The sequence below is a fragment of the Lates calcarifer genome, linkage group LG1 (genome assembly GCF_001640805.2).
Source record: "Lates calcarifer isolate ASB-BC8 linkage group LG1, TLL_Latcal_v3, whole genome shotgun sequence".
Lineage (NCBI taxonomy): Eukaryota > Metazoa > Chordata > Actinopteri > Centropomidae > Lates > Lates calcarifer.
In genome coordinates this window covers 19,120,247-19,146,828 of record NC_066833.1, presented here as the reverse complement: position 1 = coordinate 19,146,828, position 26,582 = coordinate 19,120,247, and the positions used below count along the sequence as shown (strand labels likewise).

The 26,582-nt window shown below is 38.8% G+C and overlaps 2 protein-coding genes across 7 annotated transcripts in view; both read left to right on the top strand.

The window, feature by feature from the left end:
- Positions 1 to 4,371: 4,371 nt before the first annotated feature.
- On the top strand, positions 4,372 to 9,751 carry tank (TRAF family member-associated NFKB activator). Of its 6 annotated transcripts, XM_018702378.2 has the most exons (10): positions 4,505 to 4,759; positions 5,258 to 5,317; positions 5,395 to 5,451; positions 5,800 to 5,941; positions 6,244 to 6,352; positions 6,535 to 6,605; positions 7,401 to 7,459; positions 7,566 to 7,684; positions 8,253 to 8,650; positions 9,297 to 9,751. In XM_018702378.2, exons 4-10 carry the CDS (start codon positions 5,843 to 5,845, stop codon positions 9,465 to 9,467), a joined length of 1,026 nt encoding a protein of 341 aa, XP_018557894.1. In that variant the 5' UTR covers positions 4,505 to 4,759; positions 5,258 to 5,317; positions 5,395 to 5,451; positions 5,800 to 5,842; the 3' UTR covers positions 9,468 to 9,751. The 6 variants fall into 6 exon arrangements, with proteins under 6 accessions (XP_018557890.1, XP_018557897.1, XP_018557896.1 ...); XM_018702374.2 differs by having other exon boundaries at positions 4,372 to 4,759; positions 5,258 to 5,451; XM_018702381.2 differs by lacking the exon at positions 5,395 to 5,451 and having other exon boundaries at positions 4,504 to 4,759.
- A 14,826-nt stretch (positions 9,752 to 24,577) lies between these two features.
- slc4a10b (solute carrier family 4 member 10b) overlaps positions 24,578 to 26,582 on the top strand; it is a 31,710-nt gene continuing 29,705 nt past the window's right edge. The window contains exons 1-3 of the mRNA XM_018702458.2: positions 24,578 to 25,674; positions 25,939 to 26,093; positions 26,278 to 26,399. Of these exons, the coding sequence (XP_018557974.2) occupies positions 24,983 to 25,674; positions 25,939 to 26,093; positions 26,278 to 26,399 (969 nt within the window). The 5' untranslated portion in view covers positions 24,578 to 24,982. The remainder of the gene's footprint in view (positions 25,675 to 25,938; positions 26,094 to 26,277; positions 26,400 to 26,582) is intronic.

The window sequence follows — 26,582 nt, the reverse complement described above, 5'->3', positions numbered from 1 at the left end:
CAAAGGGCAAAAAAAAAAAAAAAAAACATATCTGACCCTTTCAGATGTCTTCTTCAGGGTAATACTGGAAAAGGAGACCACATCTCCTCAGAGATAATTTCTGCTGAAATTTATGAGGTTCTCTGCACCACTGATGTCCCCTTCTAAGTCGTGAGTTCAGGGTATAAGTTAAAATTGCTTTGAGAGACTAATTTTTCAACAGAAAAACATCTCTCTGTGTACACTGATCATCTGTTTTACGTGGCTGCATGTAACAAGAGATTGATTACGGCATGGTAACAGTGGTTTCTAATGAACCCAGTGCATTCCACATCTTCTTTTTATCGACTCTTCAGTATGCATGGGTTACTGAAATGCTTATATACTGTGGTCTTGCAATGCAGGAAATGCACATATTGTTGACGGAAATGCCTCAGTGTGAGATATGAGAAAAAAATTATGCCACACTTGCCTTTCAGTCTATGTGAGTGTTGCAGCTAATGGTAATGCACAGTGGAGGTTAGTGGAGGCAATTATGATTTATGAGTCACACAAGGGAGAGTTAAGCAAGTACATCCAGTGCTTACTATTGAGGAGAGGAAAAGAGAGAGAAAAAGAAGGACAGAGACAGAGACAAGTGGAGAGAGAGATCAAACAGAGCAGATCACCACATGAAAGGGAACAGGAGTATTCATAAATCTGTCTCACCATGTTTGCGCTTCTTCTCGCATCTTTAGTGCGGTTTACTTTCACCCAGGCATGACAGGTAGACTTGATAAAGAATGCATTGCAAAAATATTCCTTTTTTTTTCTTCAACCTGATTTTCTGATGTTATTTTGTCACATATACATATCCTAAGCTGGGTGATGAAATTTTCTCCCCAAGAAAGATGGACAAAAGGGGGATTGAGGACTGAACAGAAGAAGAAAATGGTGCTTGAGGTAAATGATTGTGTGAACTGAAATGATTCACCCAATCCTCAATGGTTATCAGTATACCACAGATGGAATTGACATTTTTCTCTACCAGAACCACAAAACAGGAGTTATGTCAAATGACCACAAATTCAAAGTTCAAAGTAGCGTTCAAAGCAACTATGCAACATCTTCAATATGGCCTGCTTTAGGAATTTTTCTGAAGTTTTTACAATAATTAGTTTGTGGCGATCTGGATGTGTAAATCAGTCTCAGCAGGAGCAGAGGTTGAGGTTAGAATGTCAGTGAGGGTCAGAGATCAGCAATCTCTGTAGGCAGGACGCAAGAAAACGATCCCTGGATGAGCCAGGCCACTCTGCTATGGACGGGCCTCACTACGGTCTGCAGATGTTCATCCACTTATCCTGTTGTGTCATTTTCACACAGTTCTGTATTAAATCAGTCGCAGAGTGAGACTGAGACTGGCTCATTTAACCTAACGCAAACCTTACTGTGTACAACAATTTAAAAACCAAAAGAAAAAGAAGCTATGTTAGTTGTTAGTGAGAAAATGTAAGCGATTGAAATAAAACAGAAACTGCTCAGTTTCTTTAACAGAAAGTTAAATAAGCGTCAGTCAAAAATTCCTGCATTTTTGCAGTCAACAGAAAGCATTTGAGATGGTTAGGTTATGAAATATGCAAAATATCCCTAGAGACACTGTCATATGTCCACGAGGAAGAAGTTAAGAATCTGAACTGTACACCAACTGATTTTGAATGCATCACATGGAAAACCTGAAGAAAGATAAGCCATGATTGGAGACCAGTAACATTACATCACTAATGATAAGTTGCTGATAATATTAGTAAATTGCATACTGACATGTGACTTGAAAACATTTGCTTAATCTGAACAAGTCCATTTTTTGCATTAGATCAACTTGTGGTTTTGTTGACCACTGTCAGTAGGAGAGCAAAACAACATGAAGTTGCCTGTAACTAATGTCAGTTACAAATATATATTTTTGTCTAGTAAACAGGTAATACAGCACAAAGCAAAGTATTATAATGTTGGCTTACTTAAGTTTATTTACTACACCTTTAATACAGACTGGCAACATATGTACAACTGGAAAATATTACATGGAAACTGTGGATATACGCTTTTTGCTTCTACACTGTTACAATGCTGATTGACAAAGAAATTACTTGTTTCACTCAGTTTTATAATATCAGTGGGTGGCACATCATACTCACACTCATGCCTCTATGCCCTTAGAATCATCAATGAATAAAAGGTTAAAATCTCTGCACAGAAATTAAGAGGATACTTCATCTCTATAAGTCACTCTCAGCTGCCATCTAGTGGTTATTGTTTTTGTGCTGCTAACATTTCTTGGTCTGCCCTTTGCTGAGAGGAAGATTCTTACAGTAGTGCACAGTGTAATCTGGGACATGTGTTTTGTCATGGTCAGAGGTGATACAGATCAGAAATATAAACCTAAATCATGTGCAGTCATACCTCTACATTGAACAGTGGGAGGCTTGGGGAAATAACAGGGTTATTAACCATGAAGTGGGGCAGAGTATTACATTGCTGCTCACCTACCATATGTTTACACTGCAAACAAGGAAGGCGAGGGAAAGAAAGGACACGAGAAAACTGCAAATATGCTCAAGACATTAAGAAGCACAAGTTGTGGTGTTTTCCTGAATTTAATTAAGGTAGCAGTGAGATATCCATCTTTATTTTAGGATGTTGGTTTTTAAAAGAAGTGAGTAAAAAAATACTTGTACTGTCAATTCACAAACTTAAAGTTATATTAATGTCAAATGAAAAAGAAAAAAAAGAAAGGTGCAAAAGAAGTGTAGACATGTAGCCCAGTCATTATGAGCCAACAGTTCTTCCTCATTAGGGATTTCATGAGTCTGGAACTGAAGAGGTTTTCAGAGGTGGATCTCATAACGACGCCTTATCATCATATGTTACTGAGTCTTTGCCACAACATAAGAACCTGATCCCGTGTGGTATACGTTGTGGAAACATGGTGCTTTTAAAAAAATATATATCGATATAAACATCACCAGGGGGCACTACAATTTAGCAAAGCACATCTTTGGATACTGGATACTTCTTTAACTTCTGATGAGCTGTCAGCTTGAATGTAGATTATATTCAACATATATTTTTAAATTTAAACCGAGTTCATAGTGAAATAATAAAACTACGCAAAACAATCATAGAGACTTTGCACTACTACTACTGACATTTCAAAAACAGGAATAACATTAACAAAGGAGCCAAACACTGAAAGTGAGGAAGTATGTGTGACTCTTTTAAATTTCAACTGGATGATATAAAAGTGACAGTTAAATGATTACAATGTTTAAGAGCAAACACATAAAATGCCCAGTCTCCCTTCATTTTAAGGAAAACTCTGAAAACATCTACTGGTTAGCCTACTAGGTAAGGCCTACAGTATTCTATATTTTCATACTGTCACCAATCTCTACAAAAATATATTAGTCCATCTCTGTTCTCTCTGGTCTGAGACCTAAATATAAAATATGGGTCATGAATATGTGCTTTCATTTTGAGGCTAAGTCATTTCCTAAAACAGCCAGGTGCTTTTTAGCACATACTACTCAAACCAGACTATATAATGTGTTGTGCTTGGGACTATTTTCAGTAGTGGATTAGATGTGCTGATATGCTGGTTCGTTTTTACAGCAGCAGGACATGTATGTGGGATCAACTCAAAATAGGCTACTGTGCCCATGTTCATGATAATGAAGGAATATGTCACCCAGTGTAATGGTGTTGCTCACTGATGCATTTTTAATGCAACAGTTGGTAGTATCAATTCACTGTTGGTTGTTTCTTTTTCATGGGATTTGTCAACAATATTAAAAATATAAAATATCACCAGTTGCACTGAAGTTGTCAAATGCACAAAATGATGCAAGATGTACTTAAAATGGTTTATAACTGATGTATAACACATAAAAAAAATATTCATTTGTCATTAGAACTTCAAGCACAATAGCAAAGATCTTTGTTGATACATGGCCACAAGATTATGTAATAATATTGGATCCAGTTGATATTGGTCTTAAATTCTGAAAATTCCCAAACAAATTAAATGATCAAAAACTGACATACGGTGATCTGGGGCATTCTGAGGCCTCTGGTGGTTATCTGGCCTTCTGATTCTTTTATACCGTATCTTGTCTTCATGCCTTCTTATGTGTTGAAGTGTAGTCAGTATCCTTGCTGTCGAAAGGTGCTCTACAAATGCTATATGTACCATTTATTTATTTTATTATTATTATTATTTTGTAATTTCATTAACTGCACATTTGATAAGGGATTTGAACCAGTAAGGTTATCAGCCTAAACAGCCCTGCAGTATTGGCTTATTTTATTTCCTTGTCGTGCTGAAGAGCCCTGTGCTCTCACTCGCTTTTTTGCTCAGTTCTTTCGACAGAACTTGCTGAAAGTTCAATAATAAGAGAAAAAAATGTTGGAGAGTAAAATGAGCACAGTTCACCTCTTGATTTGGAGACAGTTTTCACATGCACAGCACTCGGTTTGCAGACGCGTAGGCTGGAAGAACCCTCAACCAGCTAACCACCCTGCTCTCCTCCCTGAGCTCCGCGCTGATTGGCCGGGGTCGAGTAAAGGCGGAAGTCTACAGAGCAGGGGGATTCCCCGAGGGAAGTTCCCAAATCAACTAGGCTATGTAAAACATACATTGCCATATCCTCTCCGGTGCTTCGTAACTTCGCATTTGAAGATTAGGCGACGACGCTGCGGTGGTGTCAAAACAATAAATTCGACTTTAGCTGTTACTCGAATGAAGGTAAGAGGACACTCAGTCACTGGCAGCGAGGTAAACTGATCTGTAGAGTTGTTGCTCGGTCGCTTTATCCACCACCGGTTGAATGAGCTATGGCTAACCAGTCGCTTACAGTATAAAGAATACGGAACTGTGTAGATAAGGTTTGGAACGACACTTTGAATGCTTCACTGCTGTGTCCCGGTAGGCTCCAATGTTAGTGCTAATGTCATTTTACAACTCAGCCTGTAGGCTCTCTCCCCCCCCCCCCTTTTTAAAAAAAACAAAAAACAAAAAACTGTGGCTTCATAAAAAAATGTTGCTGTGTAGTGTACCACTGACAGGTAATGTGTTGCTATGACATTGACTATTCTACCAAGATCGAGCAATAATTGATGAGCAGCTCTGGGAGAGACTGGCACCAGCTTCTCTTTTATTTTGCTTCATCTCAGCACGTAGCTACCATGTTAAGTTTTACAACAGTAAATACAGTGCTGAAATTGTCCTTGAATTGCTCAAAAGTTGCCTGAACGTCAGTGCAGACACTGGACAAGAAGAGACAGAAATGTGAGAGCACTCCAGGTCAGTAGTCTTATATTTGTTGTGCAAGATATTGCAAATGCATTGAGTAACTTCATGTACTTGTCTTTACTTTTCAGTAGCACATTTGCTCACCAACATCTTCAGCACACCATTTCATACAGAGCTAGAGCAAGGTATCAATTATTGAAATGTGAATACAATGTTGTATTTTTGTATACTGATATTCCACTGCAACTGCCGATATTTTTTGCTAGTAAGCACAGATTAGGAAGTATGTTTACACAGTTTTGGCACAGTTTTGTCATTGTAGCTCACATCAAATCAACCAAATTATATTATTATTATTATTACATTATATGGCACCACTTTATTGACTTTGATATATTTTAAAAGCACATGAGGACAAATTGGCCACTGTGTGCTGAGGCGTTGTAAAACAAGCAAAAAAAATTTAAAAAATATATATATCAGTGTTTTTGCTACCAAGTATGTTTTAAAACATTTTGTGCTTTCACTTACAGGGCTCATGTCTGCTGTGTCAGTGATGATTGTGGAGCACACGGCATGGAAAGGAACATCGGAGACCAGCTCAACAAAGCTTTTGAAGCTTATCGCCAGGTCTCCATTGAAAAAGACAATGCTAAGAAGGAGCTGCAGAAAATGGTGAGGAAAGGAGAAAAAGTTTTTCAAGCTTTGTGCGATTTAAGCCAAACATTTCCAGCATAGCATGAATAATAAGCCAGAGAGAAGCTTGCACTGGCAGTTTCTCAAGAAAGGTTTTGTAATTCACCTGCTGAAAAGTTTGTTTACTTGTTTTATGTTTGTCAACTGTCAAACAGCAAGGAATTAATTTGACTATTACTTATATATGTAGACGAAAATGTGACACACACGAATAGACACAGAATAGATTCTAGATATTGGTGCTTAAAAAAAAAAAAATAACCAAAACTTTATTTTCACAGACCGAATATTATGAGGGGTACACTCGAACACTTCAAAAGCAGATAGACGACCAGCAACAGTTGATTTCAAAACTTCAAGCTAAGTTGTCAGCAACAAGGCAGCCATCAGGTTAGTAAGACTTGCTGGATGATCTCTTTGCCTATATGTTGGCAAGACCATGTACTCTTGCGTTGCATTGCATTCTGGGCATTGAACAAGCTGTAGTGGATTTTCATGAATTATGCTAAATCTGTTTCATCTGGCATTTCCTCCTGTACAAACTGTTAATTTTCATTGTTTTGGATTTAAAGGAGAGATGAAATGTGAGCCTTGCAACCATCTCCTTGATGGGGCCGGTGCTTATAGGATAAAACAGTACCCGGTATGTTCACTTCGCTACACTGTGCTCATTCTGTGTTTACACACCATATGAAAACTTCTATATAATTGCTCCAAAACAAGTTTTTCTTCATTCTCACAATTCCGCATGAGCATACATACAGGTTCCTTCTACACACAAACACATTTATTAATATTACTTCTCCTTGATGTTGCTGCACTTCTACCAACGAGGATGTTAAAAGGCACATATTATAACAATGCCCAGTGAATATAGCATTAACTATGAGGCTTAAAATGTGGTTGGTCCATATATGATTCATGCTGTCAGACAAATTTTGAGCAGTGTCTCTGTGGTTGTAAGTTCTGCGCATGATCCTGTAAATAACTTTTCAGCCTGCTTCTTGCAGCTCTAAAGCAGTTCACAGATAATTTTATGATAGTGAAGGGAAATTCTGTCCTTGTTCAGGCGCTCACCCTGATGAGAAGGGAATGCCCATGTTTTTATAGTGTTTCCATGCCTACATTTATTTGTTTTATTCAATTATTCAAACAACTGAGGGAACGTGATATTGCATTGCTGCTGAAATAGTATCCATCCTCCTCTACTCTGCACAAGGTGTATCCACTTTTACCTCACCAGATGGTGCTAGAGGATAATATCACTTCACAGTTAAGCAGCTTGAGCTTTACTGTTCATTATTTAACCAGCCAGGAAACATTTTTCACCAGTAAAAATTCATTTGTGACGTGTTAATAAAACTGCAGATGTATTAACAATATGCCCTTGGATAATTGGTGTTAATGATCACTATAAATGTAATGTGTGTTTTTTCAGGAGAATATGGACCCTGTTGATGTTGCTCCTAATTTGCCAGTTAACAGCAGCGTTGACTAGTATGTGTCTCTCCTTGCACAAAGACTTCTATCTAAAAAAAATCATAGACATTACAGTTAAAGATTGGATTTCTTTTTTTTCACTTTTTATTTATTTGTTTGTCAGCCAGGACATGCTGGATGTATTTGAAGCAATTCAAGGGAAATTCCGGCAGATTCGATCTTTAACGCAAAGACAAAAAGATCACCTGAAAAGATTCCATGGAGGAAATGATGCATCAAGCGGTAATGTCACTATTTCTCAAATATTACCTGCCGTCTTTTAAAGGCCTGATTCTAACTCCAGTTTTTCTTAATTCAATTACTTAATTGAAATTGCATTGAATTAGAATAGCTTTGTATATGTCATAACAGCTTATGTGCTTATTAGCCTTTGTGTTGTTCCTTAATATAATTAGATAGATTAGATAACACCTGAAGTAGGACTATACATGAGTGCCCCATTGTCCTTTCAAACCATGGCTGGCCACCTTTGTGAAAATTACATGGATCAACACAGGAAATAATTCCACTGACAAATGCACAAAACTGGCTCTGGATACAGGGTGTATAATGAACAATATGAAATTATATTCATATAATAATCAATATAGAGTGTGATAAAAAATATTTTTTAGTTATATACATTTTGAAAGGATCGGTGTGAGAATATTGTTTAGATGTGTTTTATGTCTGTGCAACTTCACAAATCATCGCCAAGCTCAGATGTCCTTGGCCAGTGCTGAAATACATAAGCATGTTGACTGAGACATAAAAGCCGTTTAAAATCTCATGTTTTTCTGCCATCTGACAGATCAGCGTTTCTCCATGCCTATCCAGTGCACAGACCGTACAGCAGAGGCAGAGAGACCCTTCTCCTCAGTGCTAAGGTCAGCGGTGGATATCCCGCTCCCACCCACGTCCCTGGCGTCCCGTGGTGCCAGCCCTGAGGACAGGGACTTAGTAGACTCTCTCACCAAACTCAGTGTCAAATTCCCGCCCTCTGCGGACAGTGAATATGACTTCCTGAACAGTACTCCAGAGAGACACATTGGTCTCACCATGCCCATGAAGCTGCCTCTCAGTAACGTCCCCTCCACAATGACAGAGGAGGAGCCCGTGGAACTGCCCATGCCTTTTGTCTACCCTACATCCCCCTCCCACTCAACATCATCTTCACTCTCTCAGGAGAATGTGCGGGGACCCCAGCAGGTGAGAATCGCAGGAGAAGGTCTGAGAAAACTAGTAGCAAATTATCAGTTTATGATTGGTCTTTGCTAATGGAGGAGTGAAACAGTGTGAAGTCCAAAAAAAAATCCCCTTGGCTTAACTTGAAATGTATTACTGTGTAATGTGTGCTGATTCTTTTTTTACTTAAGCATGGATGCTCTGGTTATATTTGGCATCTTTGCTGGAAAGTGTGAGCCAGATGGAAGCACATTACAGTGTCTGAATCTGATGAAGCAAGTATGATGGTTAAGTGGGATTTTATTTGCTGATGTGTATAAATGCCTAATAAAAAATTGTGAATGACATGCAGTAAGATCAAAAGTTGGTCCAGTTTTTCATAATATGATTCTTTCCCTGGATTACATAAAGCATTTATAACAGGCATGACTGTTTTTATAGCTTGGATGAACACATAAATAGTGAGATAATTAAACACTTGAGAATAGCCTTTTGCATTTAGTGTTGCTGGGTACTTGGGTTGACAGAGGATATGTTCTTCTATTCGTCAAAGCAACAGATACTTCAACGTGAAGGCCAAGTGGTCCAGCATGCTTTAATAGAGTGAGTGTAAGGATTGTTTGGAGCATGAATAATATATTGTTTTTTTTTGGTTCATCCTGCTCTGCAGCCTCTCTGGAGCCCTGAGCTGTGTGATGCAGTTGACGTGGGGACAGAGCTGGCGACGCCTCAGAGCAGCAGTCCTGATAAATGTGCTTTCTGCAACGCTGTTGTTCCTCAGGACCGAATGAACAGCCACCTCTACTCGCATTTCTCTCATAAGAATGAAGGCGACAATTGACAGTGGAAGCAGAGACTGACAGGCCAAGGCCTCAACTACTCCAAGACTTTACTGTATTCATGGTCTGTCATGATCCATGCCGGAAGTACATGCGCTGTACTGGATTTGAAATGACACTGCAATAAGACTTGAATCCATTTATTTAATATTGAAGAATTGAGTGGTACAACTCTCTGCTGCCCATTATATTTTTCTAATATCACGCTGAGATTTTACTATAGTAAGTGACGATGATGCATAATATGATATATATGAGCAAATAAAGCCAACATTTACTCTTGCAACATTTTTATCTTGAATCGTTTTCAACATGCAAACAGAAAACAAGTAGGGATACGCTGGGTATCCATACATAAAGACATCAGGTGGACAGTATATGTATGCATATATATATATATATGCATTTATGCATATGTTTTAACTTAAAAACATAATTTGCATAACTTGCAACTTTGCATAATGCAATAACTTCCCTTTAGAGATTCTTAGGCAAATTAGGATTTGCTTTATACATTGAACTTCTCAATCATATTTGCTGAAACATGATAGCTTAGCGCCCTGTAATGTTGACAGCAACCATATGTTCTGTATTAGACGTCAACAATATGCATTAAATCACACAAACATTAACTGATCAGGCTTTTCCTAGAATGGTGGACATGGTGATTAGCTCCAGTTTCACATATGACTTGTCATTGTTCTGCCATGTAGCGCGCTGGGAGCAGCTGTGTGTTGTCACTGGTGCGCAGTTGAAAATATATAGATTTTTTAAATGAGTTTAGAAGTTAGGATCATGTCATGTGCTTATTAAAATCGTTTGCACAGATGGCATCGCATTACAATAGGCACAAAGTCATTGTTCAATTAGTTGCCCAATTATGCTGCTATTTATATAGTAATGGTTTTACTTTATGCAATATTACACTGTAATATGTAAGCAACATGATATGACATTTCTACTCCAATTAAGTTTAACATAATTATAAAATAAATCCTTATAGATGTTTTGTTTTTAAATTACATTGTAGGATACATTTTAATCATTATGAAAATGTACAAGTAGTTCAGTAAAGCACTGAACAGTGACATACAGGTAATCAGAATATGGAAATAGAGCAGATGATGCATACGTCTGTGAATACATCTATTACAGCATGTACACCATTATTTGACTAAACTGTAGTCTTTTCTAAACAGCAGCAATAGCTCTTGATTTCTGCAGTATTTTCACCATTCAGTATAATGATGTTTAAAGAAACTGGGATGCTGTGAGTGTTAGTTGTGCAGGGGGGGACCTTTCAGCCCTTCAGCTATGGACTGGTAACACTTGTGCTGGGTAGATGAGCTGGTGTGAATACTGCAAACAACCTTTTTTTTTTTTCTTCGGGCAATTGTTGGGCATCATAACGCACTTCTGATAATCAAACACTGCTTAATAGGCTGATTGATTTTTTCATTTCAGATTTAACTGATACTTGGCGCTGAGTGTTTTTTCATAAATAGCTCAGAAGGGTGTAAAAAATATGATGTTGTAGTGCTATTAACTATTCCCAACTAATGAGTCATTACACTGAAATAGAAAAGCACCACTAAAACACACTATAGCTATCACCAACTTGAAGGAAAAGACTGCTGTTTGGTGTATTTACAATGGTGAATATTAGATATTTATCTAATGTAATGTGCCACACATTGTGCATGTTTATTTTAGAGTGATGTAAACCACATAATTGTGCATTTCACATCACATCATGGACACTAAGGGGAGAATTTATTCAGATTTTTTTGGCAAATACATATCCCTAATGATCTTCTCTGGTTAATCTGTGAAGAGTCGAACATTGTGCAGCCTGCAAGCTTTTCTCTCTGGGATCATGAACAGCTGCTTGCTCATAATTATGTTGTCATTCATTGTTATTTGGAAGAGGAAACTCGTGCTGACAGCAAGGATTTTGTGTGTGTGTGTGCGCGCGTGTGTGTGTATTTTTGTACACTGTATATTTACTCACTCGTGTACAGTAATGTGAACTGTTTTAGAAAACTCCACTTTAGCTCTGAGGCATTGTTATTGCAATCATTTCCAGTAAGATATCAGATGTATGTGCCATCTTTTCCTTGGGACATTTGCTACCAGAGGCAGTGGATTTGAAATAGATTTAGGTGCTATAAAAATATGAAAGAGGACAAAAAAGGAGAAGGATATGGATTGAGACGGAGACATAGCAGGCTGATTACAAGGTGTCAAAATTGCCAGGAGCAAGAAGGTGAAAGCAATCAGGGGTGAGAAGAGTGCAGCATTCGTGAGGGGCAACTAATTATCCATCTCATTTGTGGAAAGAAGCATTTGAGGCAGCTCTAGCCCACTGAATGGTGACAGATTGGTGCGGAGGAGAGGGGAGGTGTTAGAACAATGGAGCCCAGCTCACCATCATTACTGCATGCTAATCAGCAGTGCTTCTGCACTACCAATCGGTGCTGCAGAGAGTTCGGGGAGATGGGAAGTCACTGGCTTCAGGGGACCACAGTCATTTCCAAGTAGAGAAAAGAGAGAGGAAAGTGACACACAGTATAGCTATTGGCACTCTACCACTGCCTATTTGAGCTTGTAGATTATCCTAAGCATAGACTGATCTCTGTGGCCTGCATTTTCAGCTTGTACTTGTAAGAGGAGCTGATTGTTCTGGAGTGTTTTTAAGTAGATTAAGTGGAATAATAGGTCACTGTGTAGTTTGTCATTCAGATTATACATGCGGTAATGTCATGAAAAGTTTGAATAATAAACAGAAATTAATAGAGTATGTTTTGAGACTTTAGATAGTAACTGCAATTTATTGTCTCATACTGTATATAATAGTAGACATGAAAAATGTTTACGCCACTTTAAAAATATACCAGCTGTCTACAAATGGATATCAAAGTTGGAATAATTAAGTTGTAGAGACAGTTAAAGGAATGCAAATGGGATATATAAATAGTCAAAAATTGCATTATGTTATAGAGATACTATTGTCACATTTAAAAAAACCTCTGCAGAACACATTATGAAAAAAAACCCAAAACAAATTGGATTCCGCATTGTTGTCACTACTGCCATATGTGGCTACAAGCAGGGCTGCTACACAACAAAAGTGTTGTGCACATGGAGAATACAGCTGTGTATTTTTGTTTTTGAGCAAGACCATTTCAAATCTCCACTCAGTCTGTGAAGCTGTAGCACTTTCGTAATCACAGTCTAAAACAGTAGTAGTAGTTTTGTCGAAAAGTAAAGCTGCAATATCCAGTGAAGTGTAGCTCCAAAACCAAAAATCTAAACACAACATTGAAATCTGTCAACTGTATCAAAATGCTAAACAGACCTTTTAATACACAGACTTACACTGTACAACTGTTAATTGTAAGGCCTTTGTTGGAGGTTTGTTTATAATTTTTGTAGACGTATCTATACAAAGGCATATATTTTGAGGTTTGCAAAACAGGGAAAATGCTCATTAACTGATTAACTAATTATTAACTGAAACTCAAGGATTAGGGTTAATAATAGTAAATCTGTAATAATAAATCTATCTGAATTTAATGTGGTGAAAAAATTACGTATTTGCCCTTTAAATGCAATTCTTTTTTTGTTAATTGCATGGCTCTTTACCAGTGATTATATTTTCCTCCTGTTTCACTCTGTACATATACTGACAATTTTTACATTGTATTTAATATATAATATATAGTTTTTATATTCCTGCTGACATCACATCTGTGTATGTGTAGTTTCTGATGCTAATTGATATTAAGAAATTCATGCTTGTGATATAATCATGTTTAAAACATATCAACTCCATGAAACAAACATCTTTTTCTTTAATGGCCAGTAATTATTATTATTGTTTATTGATTATAATTGCATTTGACAATAGACAGATGAGCACCATTCCACCAAATAATTATTTTCAACGATTACTCCTCTAAATATTATATTTCTAAATACTGTAACAATGTTTATAAGATCGTGCCATTGCCAAGAAGATATAACACAAGTGAGAAAAAAATAGTTGTTAAAAGGTTTAATCAAATCGAAACAAAACAGAGAGATAGCAAGTGGATTAAGGTCACCTGGCTGGGATGCCCTCTTCACATCAATGTCATTTAGATAATTAACAACTTAGGAAGGAAGCATATTCAACTGTCTGTGCACTGGTCACCGTTGGCATGAGAGACTGCCAACTCTCATGGCGTTGCGAGCTGAGAGTATCACCTCACAGTTGTCTTGCCATGCGTTGGGCTCCTCGTGCTCTCTGTGCAGAAGTGGTGGAGCTGACTTTGTGTTCGATTAAATGTGTTGAAGCCATCGCTGCCTGTGCAAAGTCTCAGAACAGCCCCTCTCCATTGTGTTTGTTTCAGTGCTGGTCTGAGAGCCCTGATTTCTGGAGCAGAGATTTGGCAGTCACAGCAAGTGATGACAGAGGCAGTGGTGAGATCTCACCCAGAACCCCAAAGGAGGCTCACATTTCAGGGGGATGAGAGACTCGTTCAATACACAGGACACAAAAGCACTGATCAGTGGAGTTTGTTGATGCCATTGTTCTAAAATTCACATTGTTCGGCCACCAGAGCAAAGACTACTTTTATATGTTTACCAGGGGAGGGTTGGAGTGTTGGACATTTGTAAACTTCTGAACTTTTTGAAGACATTTGGCTGCCAATTTGAAATAATTGTAGGACTGAAAGTCTGGCTCTCAAGATGTCATCCTCCTGTTATGTTATTGTCACTGTTAAATCAGTGTAGGTTGTTTTTCTGCTTGACACATGGGGGTGTGCTTGAGCATGGGGATGTTTGTGGAATGGTAACTTGCAATTCAAGGGTTAAGGCAGCATGAAAGAGTCCATTCTCGGTTTAATGACCTAGCCTCGCTGGGCGAGGACGACAGGGAACATACTCTTGACTTGTACCGAATTTGCCAATTAACACCTCCAATAACAGGCTGCCTCTGAACATCACCAATGTAGAGAGAGGAGGAGCAACTCTGATGCACTTTGTTTTTCAGCCTCTGATCCTGTAATGATAAGGTCTGTGATTTCTTCCTACAGTGATATTATTTTGCCTTATACACAGTTTGGTAAATTTTCTTTCATAGTGGAATTTTGCATGAATTATTGCAACAGCTATGAGATAAATCTTCAGTTCATAAACTGACTGACAGATTGGCAATGATGGTGGAAATATTTTATTTTTCCATGTGCTGCCTGAATTCTTATGTAGTTATTAGAAATTCTATTTTTTGCACATAGCCATATGGCCATGTGCAGCTTCAATTAGACACATTGCTGGTATCTAAGATACACTGTGCTTGATTAGCTTTGCCCCTTCTTATTGTTATACATGAAAATATAAAACAACAGTGCTGTCCTTGATAGATATATCTGAAAAGATCTGTCCCTTCAAATAAGGCCCCCGTTCTAGTCACCCCTCTGGTTTCACACATGCTTATCAGACTCCCAAACAACACCTAGTACAGGTGTGAATATCAAAATCCCCAGTGAAAATCACAGTGGGCACTCTTGTGTTGTCTTCGGAGTCCTCTTACATACAGCAGTGGTTTTGCATTGGGGCTTGGTTGCTGCCGGCTAACAGCAACTGCAGAAACACCTTTAGCTAACTGTAAGGTAGACATCTTTACACCAAATGTGCCTAATGACTGAAAAATCGCCACCCAGATCTAATTGAAAAATGTGCTTGAGTGTACAGTAGCTGGTTATTGCCCAGTACAATCACACCATAACACAGCAGTTTCACAATTCATTAGCAGGTACTTAAACAATATACAATAATTGAGAGATGGCTGCATAATTGATAGCAGTTCACACCACAGGGAAAGTGCAGTGATCCATCTAATGATAGCAATAAAGTGCAGTGCATTAAGGACACAGAAGATAACACTTGAGGTGTGAGCTGTGTACAGTTGTGACGACAAAGGCCTGGTCTTAACACTTTGTCAACATAACAGATACAAACACTGCGAAGATGTTAGTCATATTCATGTTAGCAAGACTGAAGAGACTCACTACGCACCTCCTCGAGGTTAGCGGATCACAGCGCTCTTATTCTCATGCTGACCATGCTGTGTCATGTGCAAAAGAATACGAACCTTTTCAGAGACGCAACATCCAAATCAATTCATTTATTCAGTGTTAAGAAACCATCTGGCTTGATTAGAGCTGAAAGTCATCCTGGCAGGCCAGTTTCCTGACTGACACCTCATAGAATTAGTGGGAGGACGGCTTCATTTACGGTATTTGCTCAGCTCAGACTACACAGCTTATCATCTTGCTGTACTCGAAGCTCAGATATGAACCGAGAAGTCTTCCATGAGCTCCGTTTACCTCAACTCTTTGTTGCAGTATTAAACAGATTCAGCATATCTGGGTTGTTGTTTATTAGTCTTAGATAGTGAGATATAACACTTTTTGTGTTCTCTTTGTGGAAGCTGTGAAAATGGCACGCCATATGTAATACACTTGCTTGCTGTTGGTCTTGCCAATTCCCCCAAGATCAGTAATTCCTGTGCCAATGCTCACACTCTCTCTTTGTCCTTGTGGTTTGATTGAGCTTGTTGGATTGGATGGGTTTCTTTTTGATGCTGTGTCTGGTGTTTAGTTGTTGATTTGATGTCACTCGCAGTCCGGTTAAAATAACCATTTGAACCAGAACATACGCGTTCAGATGTACCTCCAAGCTAGTGAAAAACTGAAGAAAAAAAAAAACAACAACAAAGAACAACAATTACAAAAAAAAAACAACAACAACAACCCTGGATTACACAGCAAACAGGGAACTCAAAGCAAATGGAAGTCAGATATAGATAAGATAAAGCATATTCCTGCAATGTTTTTTCCTCTTCTAATTCAGCACCAAACAAATTGGAAGCACATTTTGTTCACACCTTGTGTAACCTGGGGATAGTAAGCGCAATTCTCCCTCGTCATACCTGTGACAACAACCTGCAAAGTGCTCCCAATGCCCTAATCTGCGGGGTAGAGACCTGCTGCTGCAGCTGCATGTAGATGTTGTTTTCTTCTTCCTTAGCTGCTTGTCCCTGTGGTTTTTACATTTACACACCCACCAGAATCACACAAGGTAAAAGAGAATATGCGAGTGGCTCGCGAGCTACCAATTTTTTTCTTCCCCCCTCTCAAAAACATGTTCTCGTTCAGTAGAAAGCAATAAAGGCTCACTGATGGTGTTTGATTTAGAAATGGCAGTCAGACCATGATTTTAGCATCAACAGATGGCCAGTAGATTGGTTTAAATGAGTAACACCACTGCCTGCTTTAGAGTTGGCTCAAGTTGTAGAGTAGTGTACTACTGTCTTATCATATCTCCTTGTGTGAATGATGATGTCACCGTGATAGATGCTACTCAAGTGGGATCCGACCTACTCAGTGATGCCTGTAGAGACCAGCTCTGGGAGATCCCTGTCTAGTTGCATTATTCAACAATACTCCTTTACCTCTCTCAGGGAGAAAAGGGACTGCTGAATATTTGAAAGATAGATTTGATTTTTTATTTAAGTGTATAGATGTGGACTGGAGGAAAAGAGGAGGGGGGGTAGAGATAGTGCCAGTCGGTGCAGCCTGGATGGTCACCAAGGCAACTTGCCGAGTTTTTCTAACTGATCTACGGGACTTCTTGGCCGTCTCACAGGGGGACGCTTTGGAAAAGTGGGCTTCTCCGAGGGCCTTTTGACTGCGACTATGAGTTGAAAGATCATTGATCATTTTGGTCTCATAATTATGGCCAGCAGTTAGTTTAGAATTTGATCAAACCTCCTGGCAGAGAGCTTTTTAGTCACCTAGACATTGCCATGTTTTGTGGACGTGCCAGTTGCTACTCTGATTACACTTTGCAAAGCGTCTGAAGAACTCAAGATTTGTTAGGGTGCTCTTAAGATTATATGCCGAAATGTAAAAATAGGTAGGAGGTTCTAGGTCTCCTCTGGAATCCTGGGCTGTTTTGTTAAATTGAATGAATCAATATTTCAGTTGCAACATAAGAAACGAAATCTGCTCATTGATAACGTACCAGACATTGTGTGAGACAGTGATAGCCTATTTTCAAAACGGAGGGGGAAAAAAAACATGGCTGCAGAACCACTGCTCAGATTCTGACGAGCCAAGCTGAGTATTGATCCATCTGGCTCTGAAGACACTGTCATGTCACCTTTGCATTTAAGTGTTATCTTGTCAGCTTCAAATGATCTAGCTGTCAGATCTGGAAAAAGCTGACCTGTGTGATGTTGCTTTGTCTCTAATGTCCAGCTGTTGCAACAACAGACTCCTTCATTTAGATGGTGTCTTGTATATGTCAAGACTTACATTTAATCTGCTGATATCTGATGCTCTAGTTGTATATGCCTTTGTAATTAATAGAAATAGCAATAGATGTGATTATGTGCTTGTGCCCCTGTGTCAACAAATGTACTTACGTGTATTTGAGGAATACTATTAAATTCCACATTATGCGTGACAGCTGATTCCCTCAGTCCGCAGTCTCAGGCACTTTTCATCTTATTGTATCCTGGGTGTCACTCAGTGCTGCAAGTAATTAAAAAGAAAATTTACAATAAATGTTAACAGACACTCAGTAGCAGCATAAACCAAGTGCAAATTGCTTCAAAATTGATTCCTTCTTTACAACAGATGTAACTGAATAGTTAAAAGGTGAGAATCCAGCCTTGTGGTGAAAGGGCACAAACTCTTTCAACCAAGGTGTGGTAACAGGGTGAAAATTTGAAAAGAAAATTCACTCCTCGCTAATACATCCTACATCGCCTCTAATGATAACACACTATTGCTCTATCTCTCATGTTTTCACTGACATTCGCTGCAAATGTTTTTAGTTGTTCCATGATTTATCTTTTCCTTCTTTTTTTCTTGTCTTTTCCCCCAGGCACGACTCAGTATACGGTGTCCGATGCTTAATTTAGTCCCAGTGTAGTGGCTTTGTCTCCTGGTCATTTAAAGAGTGGATCCGTTCCTTAAGGCTCTTGGAGATGCTGCAGGCCGTTGAGCTGCTATAAAGGCAACAGTAGGACACCAGGCAGTAGTTCACACTTGTTGGAGCACACTGGTGAGGCTGTGAAGATGGATTCTTTCTTGATTACACGGTACTGTCTGTATTTCTTATCTTACTAGTAAGTGTGAAATTATGGCACAATGTACCATATTCTTTACTCTATGCCATTTCTGAAACATACAGCATCTGTAGCACTTGTGCAGCTGTACAGATGAAACATTCATATTGCAAAAATCCTCATCACTACGTTTCTTTCTTTATCAGCCTTACCATCGGCAGAGTTTTTTAAAGAAAATAAAATGTTTTTCGCACGCGTGTTTGTTTGTGACAGCCTAGATGTGAGCGGTGGAGACATAAATCATGTCACATTTATTTTTCCTCTCAACTTGGAACATGGTTCTCTTCCCTGTAGAATTCAGAACTGATCATTAACCTTTCCTTTAGTTCCTTCCCTTGCCTGGTCACATTTCCTCTCTATTTGGTTCCTGGCCCCATATGCCACTTTCCTATTTCCTGCCTGCAGACAGCAGGGAGTAGCTCTATTATCACCTTCCTAGAGCTGTCTTTGAATGTGAGAGGCAATTCCATTTCACTCAGCCATGGGGAGGAGGAGGAGGAGGAGGAAAAAAAACACACCACAGAGCACACAGAAATTGGTTTAAGGTTACTTCTTATAGTCGAATGTAAGACTATTTTCTTTTTCTACTTGTGTTGCCCGGATCTAAGGACTATACAGTGTGCCATCTGCTGCGAAGGTGCAGGTTTTTGTAGGATAGTTCCAAATCAGAGCAAAGGTTAAGTGCTGTGTATCATGCCTGGTTGTTGTGTGACCATTTTATCGTCGACTCCATTTAGAAGTTGTCTTGAAATATTAACAATCCTAAACCAGTTATATTACACTACTGTGAAGCTGTGCTAAACATATCGAAGATGTCTCTAATGCTTTCGCTCTCAAGTGTGTTCCCTCCATTTTGCAACATTTTACTCCAAGCCTGTGTTATTTTTGGGTTTCCCTAACTCTTATTCCAGCTTTTATCAGCATCTAGTTCTTTGGAATGGTAGGGCTCTTGACAATATTGCTCCTGGATAAATTAAACATGAGTTACGTAGAGTGATAATCTGTGGGCCTCTCTTTTCACACTGCATTCCCAATGAGCTGTGTGTTGGCCTGGTGTTGTTGCCTGTGATTTTAATGAAGATTATTCTTGTAACACGACAGTCGCCTGTTTGCTCCTATTCTCCCCAAAATATTTTCTCTTCAAACAGAGAATCTTGTTCTCTTTCAAAGGATCTGTGCAGCATTTATGCTTTATTTTGCGGGCATTTATTTTGCAGGTGAATCACCAGCTTAACATGGTTGCAATTAAAGATATTTAGGTAACAAATCTTGGATGCTTAATCAGTTATGCTTGTTAATCAGATAACAGGTTTCTGAGTTGTTGTTTTTAGATTAAACATTCATCATCGTGTCAACCCAGTTATCGATTAAACAATACGTTGACAGACACAGCTGTGACTGGGTAATTAGTACTTATTTTCATCCTGTCTAAGCAATGTAGGCTCACATCAAAAAAGGCCACACTCACACTGGACTGGAGCCTTCTGTTTTCTATTGTTCAGGTTTAGGCTGATGGTGCTTGGGAAACCTCAGAGGATTCTCAAAGGAGCAAGTGCACACTTCATGGCATGGCTCCTCTTAAAATGGAACTGGTGTTTTATAAATAATTTCAAAGTTACAAACATCAGCCTCACAATCACAGCGATTCAATGATATTCATTTGGCATAAGTCAGTTTCATTTCTGTGTGCTTTTCATCAGAAATGGCTTAAAAAGTAGAGTTAGTCTGAATTTTTTATGCCATGGGCTTACTGGGGACAGTGGCCATGTTCTTCACTTGCAGACGTCTGACAGTGCATGGCAGCAGAAATAACAAAATGGTCACAAACCCCAGCTGCACTCGCTGGGTCACACAGGCTCTTTAAAATTTAAAGAGACTAGCAACAAACCAAACAGTTGATAACAGGTCAGTAGCAGGTGATAAAAGAAGTTTTCGTAGGGACATTAGCCTTTCCACTAACTTTGTGATTCCTGACATTATATCCTCACCATTTGTTAAGCCAAATAATACACATCAGAGAGTGTGAAGCAGTTGTAGGCATTACTCCCAGGGACTGTGGTACCCGAAGGATTACTATATTTTACAAGTGTTACTTCGCTGCAGAATTGGTATGAGACAAAATTCACACGTCTATAATTATGCATGATTTTTACATACCATCATCTATATTCATGTTATCCTAGTTTTTGTAAAGGGGAGAGATCAGCTGAGCAGTGTGGATAGCTCATTTCTCATTCTGCCACAAAACTATACTATTATTTCCATAGGAGTGTGTTAATTATCACACTGTCATTGTCCTGTGATGTAGAAGCAACCAACAGCAACAGAAAGATGTAAGTTAAAAATAACAACAATATGCGCTTTGCCTGATTCAAGAGATATGGTAAATAACTATATTGAATGTGAAATGGCATATTAATGATCTGTCACATGGTTGCAACAAATTGAAATTGAATGATAAAAAAATATATAATGGATTTGAGCTGCCTGCACCTAGCAAGATTGTTTTAAAACGGTGTGAGTAGACAAAGCAGTAACTAAATAAATGGACAGTCACATAAACAGTAGAAATTTAATTTAAATAATACAAATTACAAAGTGTTTTGTTTAGGTGTTATTGTGCCATTTATATTTATGCAAACACTTTTATAAGCTATTTGCTCACTTAATAAGAAAGCAATTGCAGTGACGTATTTAAATCAGTGATTACTGTAAGAATAGAGAGATGAAATGAATCTGGGGCTACAATCCATCTTAAATGGGTGGCTCTCAATAAGTCAGAATTGTGGTTTGATTATACCATGCTCCAGATAAAGAAGTCACATGTATGATTTTTTTTTGGGGTGGGGTGGGGGGGGTGAACAATCCCTACAATGCAGGCTGAGGTATGGTGTCAACACAGGAGCCGAGTCACTTGCATTTCCACTGAACATCATAATCACCTGTCCTGAGGTTAATTTGCTTGTGTGAGCTTTGTGGTAAAGACTCACGGCTCGGCTGGGATCTGGTCTGGCTGGGCTACCCTTAAAGGCCATCAATAATGAGCAGGTGTAGGAGTGCACTTCTGCAGAGACGCGTGTCTTGGTGTGTCCAGGGAAGACGACTAATAAGGGTTTAAAAGCCACAACTGTCCACTCCGCCCCTTAGCAGGCTTCCAGCTGTCTTTTCTGTCAGAGAGCACCCTGATTCCCTTTGACAGAGCAGATCACTGATGGCAGGAAACCACAGGGGGCAAATGTTATGTTAGCATGGCACAAAGCACCAGCACACTTGATCAGATTGGTCATGCTAGGTAATTAAAGACTTAAGGTAAATATAGATTTTGTCTTTTTTTTTTTAAATAAATCAAAGAGCCAGGAAGAAGGGAGGAAATACTTCACTTTGATTTATTGATGGAAATTGCAATGTGACGTCTGGCAAACAACATATAAATAACTTAAAGGCCATCTTAAATGCATTCCCATGAAATTTTTAGTGCCGCTGTAATATAAGCCACTACCTGTCATGAATCCCAAATAACCTTGGCTCTATCCTCTTAGTTCAGCCCAGTGTGCCTCATTCCTTATTACTGGCCTGACAAGGAAATGTTTACCCATCCGACAAGAGACAAGCCATTTCATAGTCGGAAAAAGCAATTTCACCTGACTAGAGTAGCACACTATGTCCCCCATATCCTTGCTGGCTATAATTTTGTTGTCATTTTGTGTGCTGTGATCATATCATTGAAGTGACAGTACTGGGCATTAGGTAAAGTCCCTAAGCTGGTGCTCACTTTCAGGCTTTTTCTCTCCTTGTCATTCACATTGATTAGATTAGACCCAGGTGGCAAGCAGATTCCTTTGGCACAACAATAAAAAAAATGGTGATACAACGCTTGGGAAAAAAAACAAAAAAAACCCCAAAATATTGCTTAATGCTTAACTGAGCATTGTTAACCAGTAAAGTTTTTTCTCTTTTATAATTAGATATTGTTGTATTTTTACAGCTTATCGAGGGATGTTTCTAATAGAGAACATTTTGATTAGGACTATGCCTGCACTGACAAATTGTAGACAAATTCATAAAAAGTAGAATTAGTTTGGAGCAGAAACAGCATAAATACTGTTCATAGGGAACCTGTGCATTAAGCTCAGCTGGTCAGTGGAGGATTTATGCAAGGCAGGGGGCAGAGATCCTAACCTCCACTATACTATCTCCCCAAGGGACGAGGCTGGCCACGGGCTTAACAAATCATCTCTTTGGTTATGTCCACTGGCTGACTGAGCCAATAGAAAGAGAGGACATTGTCTGATAAACAGGCACCAGAGCACCTGGGGAAACACACCACGTTGCTGCACAGGTGATTCAACAATTGGTTTGTTCAGGGGGGGGGGAGAAAAAAAACAACCCTGTTCTGCTTATTAAAGATCAGTGTTGGAAGTGAACCATAATCCTGTAATGAGGAGAGCAGAGAGTGACCTCCTTTGCCTGGGCACTGACAAGTCTGTACTTGTATGTTTCACAGGAATAGATTGCTGGACCCTATAGCTCTACTGTAATGACCCCTGTTGTTAGCTTCAGATATTCATGGCTGTTCATTAGAGATACAAACTCAGGGATGTACCAACCAGTTAAGCTAGGCCTTGATCGGTTCTGTGTTAACCTTGTCTTGGTTCAGCTTGTTCCATGCACACTTGCTGGTTAATGATACTGCAGTATAACTACACTAAAAGTTACTCAGTGAGGTGGAAATGATAGTTTTTGCTGCTGTATTCAGTGATGTCGCACAAGACTTCTTTATATCAAAAAAAACATTTCGAAGATTTTGTTTGCCCTCATTTACATACATGAGAGGGACAGATACACACCTCTTAATATATAGTCTCCATAAACTACATTTTGAATCAACACCTCTCTGACACTATAATCCTCAATAATGTTGCATTGAAATACATTACAGTAAGTAATATAAACACAATTTACAATTTCAAATTCAATTCAAAAATCATAGCCTTACAATCATAGAATCAACTGTGCATCAAACCACCCCCCATGAGCAGGATGTGTTAACTTGGTAATAACCTTGATAGTGAATTAATCAGGAAGGTGTCTGTACTGGCTGCAGTCACTCTCCCTGCAGTGGAGACTGAGTCACTTTAAGTCAATTTCAAATTCTGAAACATCATAATCATCCTGATAAGGTTTCATAATACTGCACTTAGGACTTCAGGTCGTCTGTAAAGGTGATTGAGTGATGATGAATTCTGTGATTTTATACGCTTTTTTCTTCTTCTTGTTTTTGTTGTTAACAACAAACTCACACTCCTTGTTTTTAATCTACACTTATCTAAAATAATATATATATATATATATATATATATATATATATATATATATATATATATATATATATATATATATGTATATATATACCTGCACAAAGGACATGTATATTTATTTTGTCCTACTCTCAACATCTCATTATGTACAACCAGTCAGACTTGATACCAGTTTTAATATACCTTTAATAGTTACTCTTACAATGACTTCTCCAAGACAAAAACGAATTGAATTTGTGTGAAAATATTTTAAAAACCAACCACAATCCCAAACATCTTTTTTTTAAAAGGTTTTCCTTTACTTTCTGTGAGCTGTATTTGTCACAGCAGCCGCTGTTATCAGTGCACTGGTTCATAACTTTAGTGCATAAAATATTTACCAGCACTGGAACTCATAAACACATCTTCAGTGGGACGCCATGATTTCACGCTATACCACAAACATTTTAAGGCATCAGATGCGCTGCCTGTCATGGACTGTCATTTTTGGTGTGTTAATAATATATCTTGGTTTCCTCGGCAGACATACTTTGGCACTCATAGCACATAAATAGGTAAATAACGCGGATAAATAGGTAAATAACGCAGCCGATGTTACACCTGGCAGCAGAGAACAATCCTTAGAGCCATTATGCTTTTATTTTTTTATTTTTTTTAAATATTCTTGTTCATATATATCTTAGAAGACGAAGTCCATATGTTTTAATCAAATATAGGCCCATGTCACACTACAAACAAATCACTTTGCTCACAGCGCTCCTCATATTGTCCTAATTAAGAGCTGTCTAATTAAATTACAGCCTCGAGTTAACCAATGACAGTACTTGTTTCATTAGCAAAGCAGGGAGAGTGATGGAGAGAAAATCCTTCCTGATTACAGCATGGTGTCAATTGGCTAATTTGCTGCCTTCGGTACTTCAAGTCACAGCGAGGCGTTTTCGTAGTGTTAGATTAGGAAAGGCGTGCGCAAAAGCTTATGATATAGGTTGAGCTAATAGTGGCTTCTTATTGAGCAATGCAGGTCGAGAATTGCATCTCGCCAGCGAGTGATCTCTCCAAGAAATTTATGAATGTGGGCAGTGGCTTTTCGAGCTCCGATGGATCAGAGCTTTCGTTGCAGGATCATCCTATTATATCTGCCAGTGACAACCTGGAGAGAAGTTCACCTCTGAAAAAAAACTCTAGGGAGATGACGAATCAGTCAGAGGCAGACAATTTTCCCGACTCCAAGGACGCATCAGGGGACGTCCAGAGGGGCAAACTCTCTCCTGATCTTCACGGAGTCTCTGACATCCGTCATAATTTCGATGGATCTGCAGGAGAAAGGTGCATCTTTTCTCCATCTACCCAGCCGCAGTCAGTCTCAGCAGCTCCCAGTGCCATGTTCCCTTACCCGAGCCAGCATGGACCAGCGCACCCAGCTTTTTCTATTGGAAGTCCCAGCCGTTATATGGCCCATCACCCGGTCATAACGAATGGAGCTTACAACAGCCTTCTGACCAACACTTCTCCTCAAGGCTACCCGGCTGCGGGCTACCCTTACGCGCAACAGTATGGACACACTTACCAAGGAGGGGCTTTTTACCAGTTCTCCTCGGCGCAAGCAGGACTGGTTCCGGGGAAAGCGCAGGTGTATTTGTGCAACAGGGCCCTGTGGCTGAAGTTTCACAGACACCAAACAGAGATGATCATCACAAAGCAAGGACGGTGAGTGCGCGCATACAGGCTTTTCTGTCACATACCTGCAGAATTAGTCTATTTTTGGCTACATCGCTGTGAAGCTTTTGTTTCCAAAGTTCAAAATTGATGTCTATTAAACACCAAATCACCGTTTACCTCAGCTAAAAAAAGGAGACTTGGCATGAAACCTTTGCAAGCTAATAAGAAAACGGGAACTCGATTCAGATTTTTGTGCCTTTTTCTGTTGTTATGGAGGCGTTTTCTAAATTTGTGTTCCTTTATTTTCCACAGACGAATGTTCCCATTTTTAAGCTTCAACATTTCTGGCCTTGACCCAACTGCTCACTACAATATATTTGTGGATGTAATACTTGCTGATCCAAATCACTGGCGATTTCAAGGAGGAAAGTGGGTGCCGTGTGGAAAAGCAGACACAAATGTAATAGGTATCATATATTTTTTTAATTACTACAATTTATTGCACAATTTAAAAGAAATCATTTAGTTGATTTTAGCTTAACCACAGTAGGAGTAGGTGGTTAAACATTCTGATTTATATTTTTCGTGGAAATCTAAATTTTTTAAATAATAACCAATCATTTATACTCTTTCATTTTTTCTGTTCTTTAGGAAACAGGGTTTACATGCACCCGGACTCACCAAATACCGGTGCGCACTGGATGCGTCAAGAAATATCATTTGGAAAGCTAAAGCTTACAAACAATAAGGGTGCCTCAAACAACACGGGGCAGGTAATGCAACACTATATCCAATGTTCATATATATATATATATATATTATATATATATATATATATATATATGTGTGTGTGTGTGTGTGTGTGTGTGTGTGTGTATATGTATATATATATATATATATCTCACAATTTTTGAAGTATTACTATGTCATTTACAGGGCTGTAAATGGCACAGCAC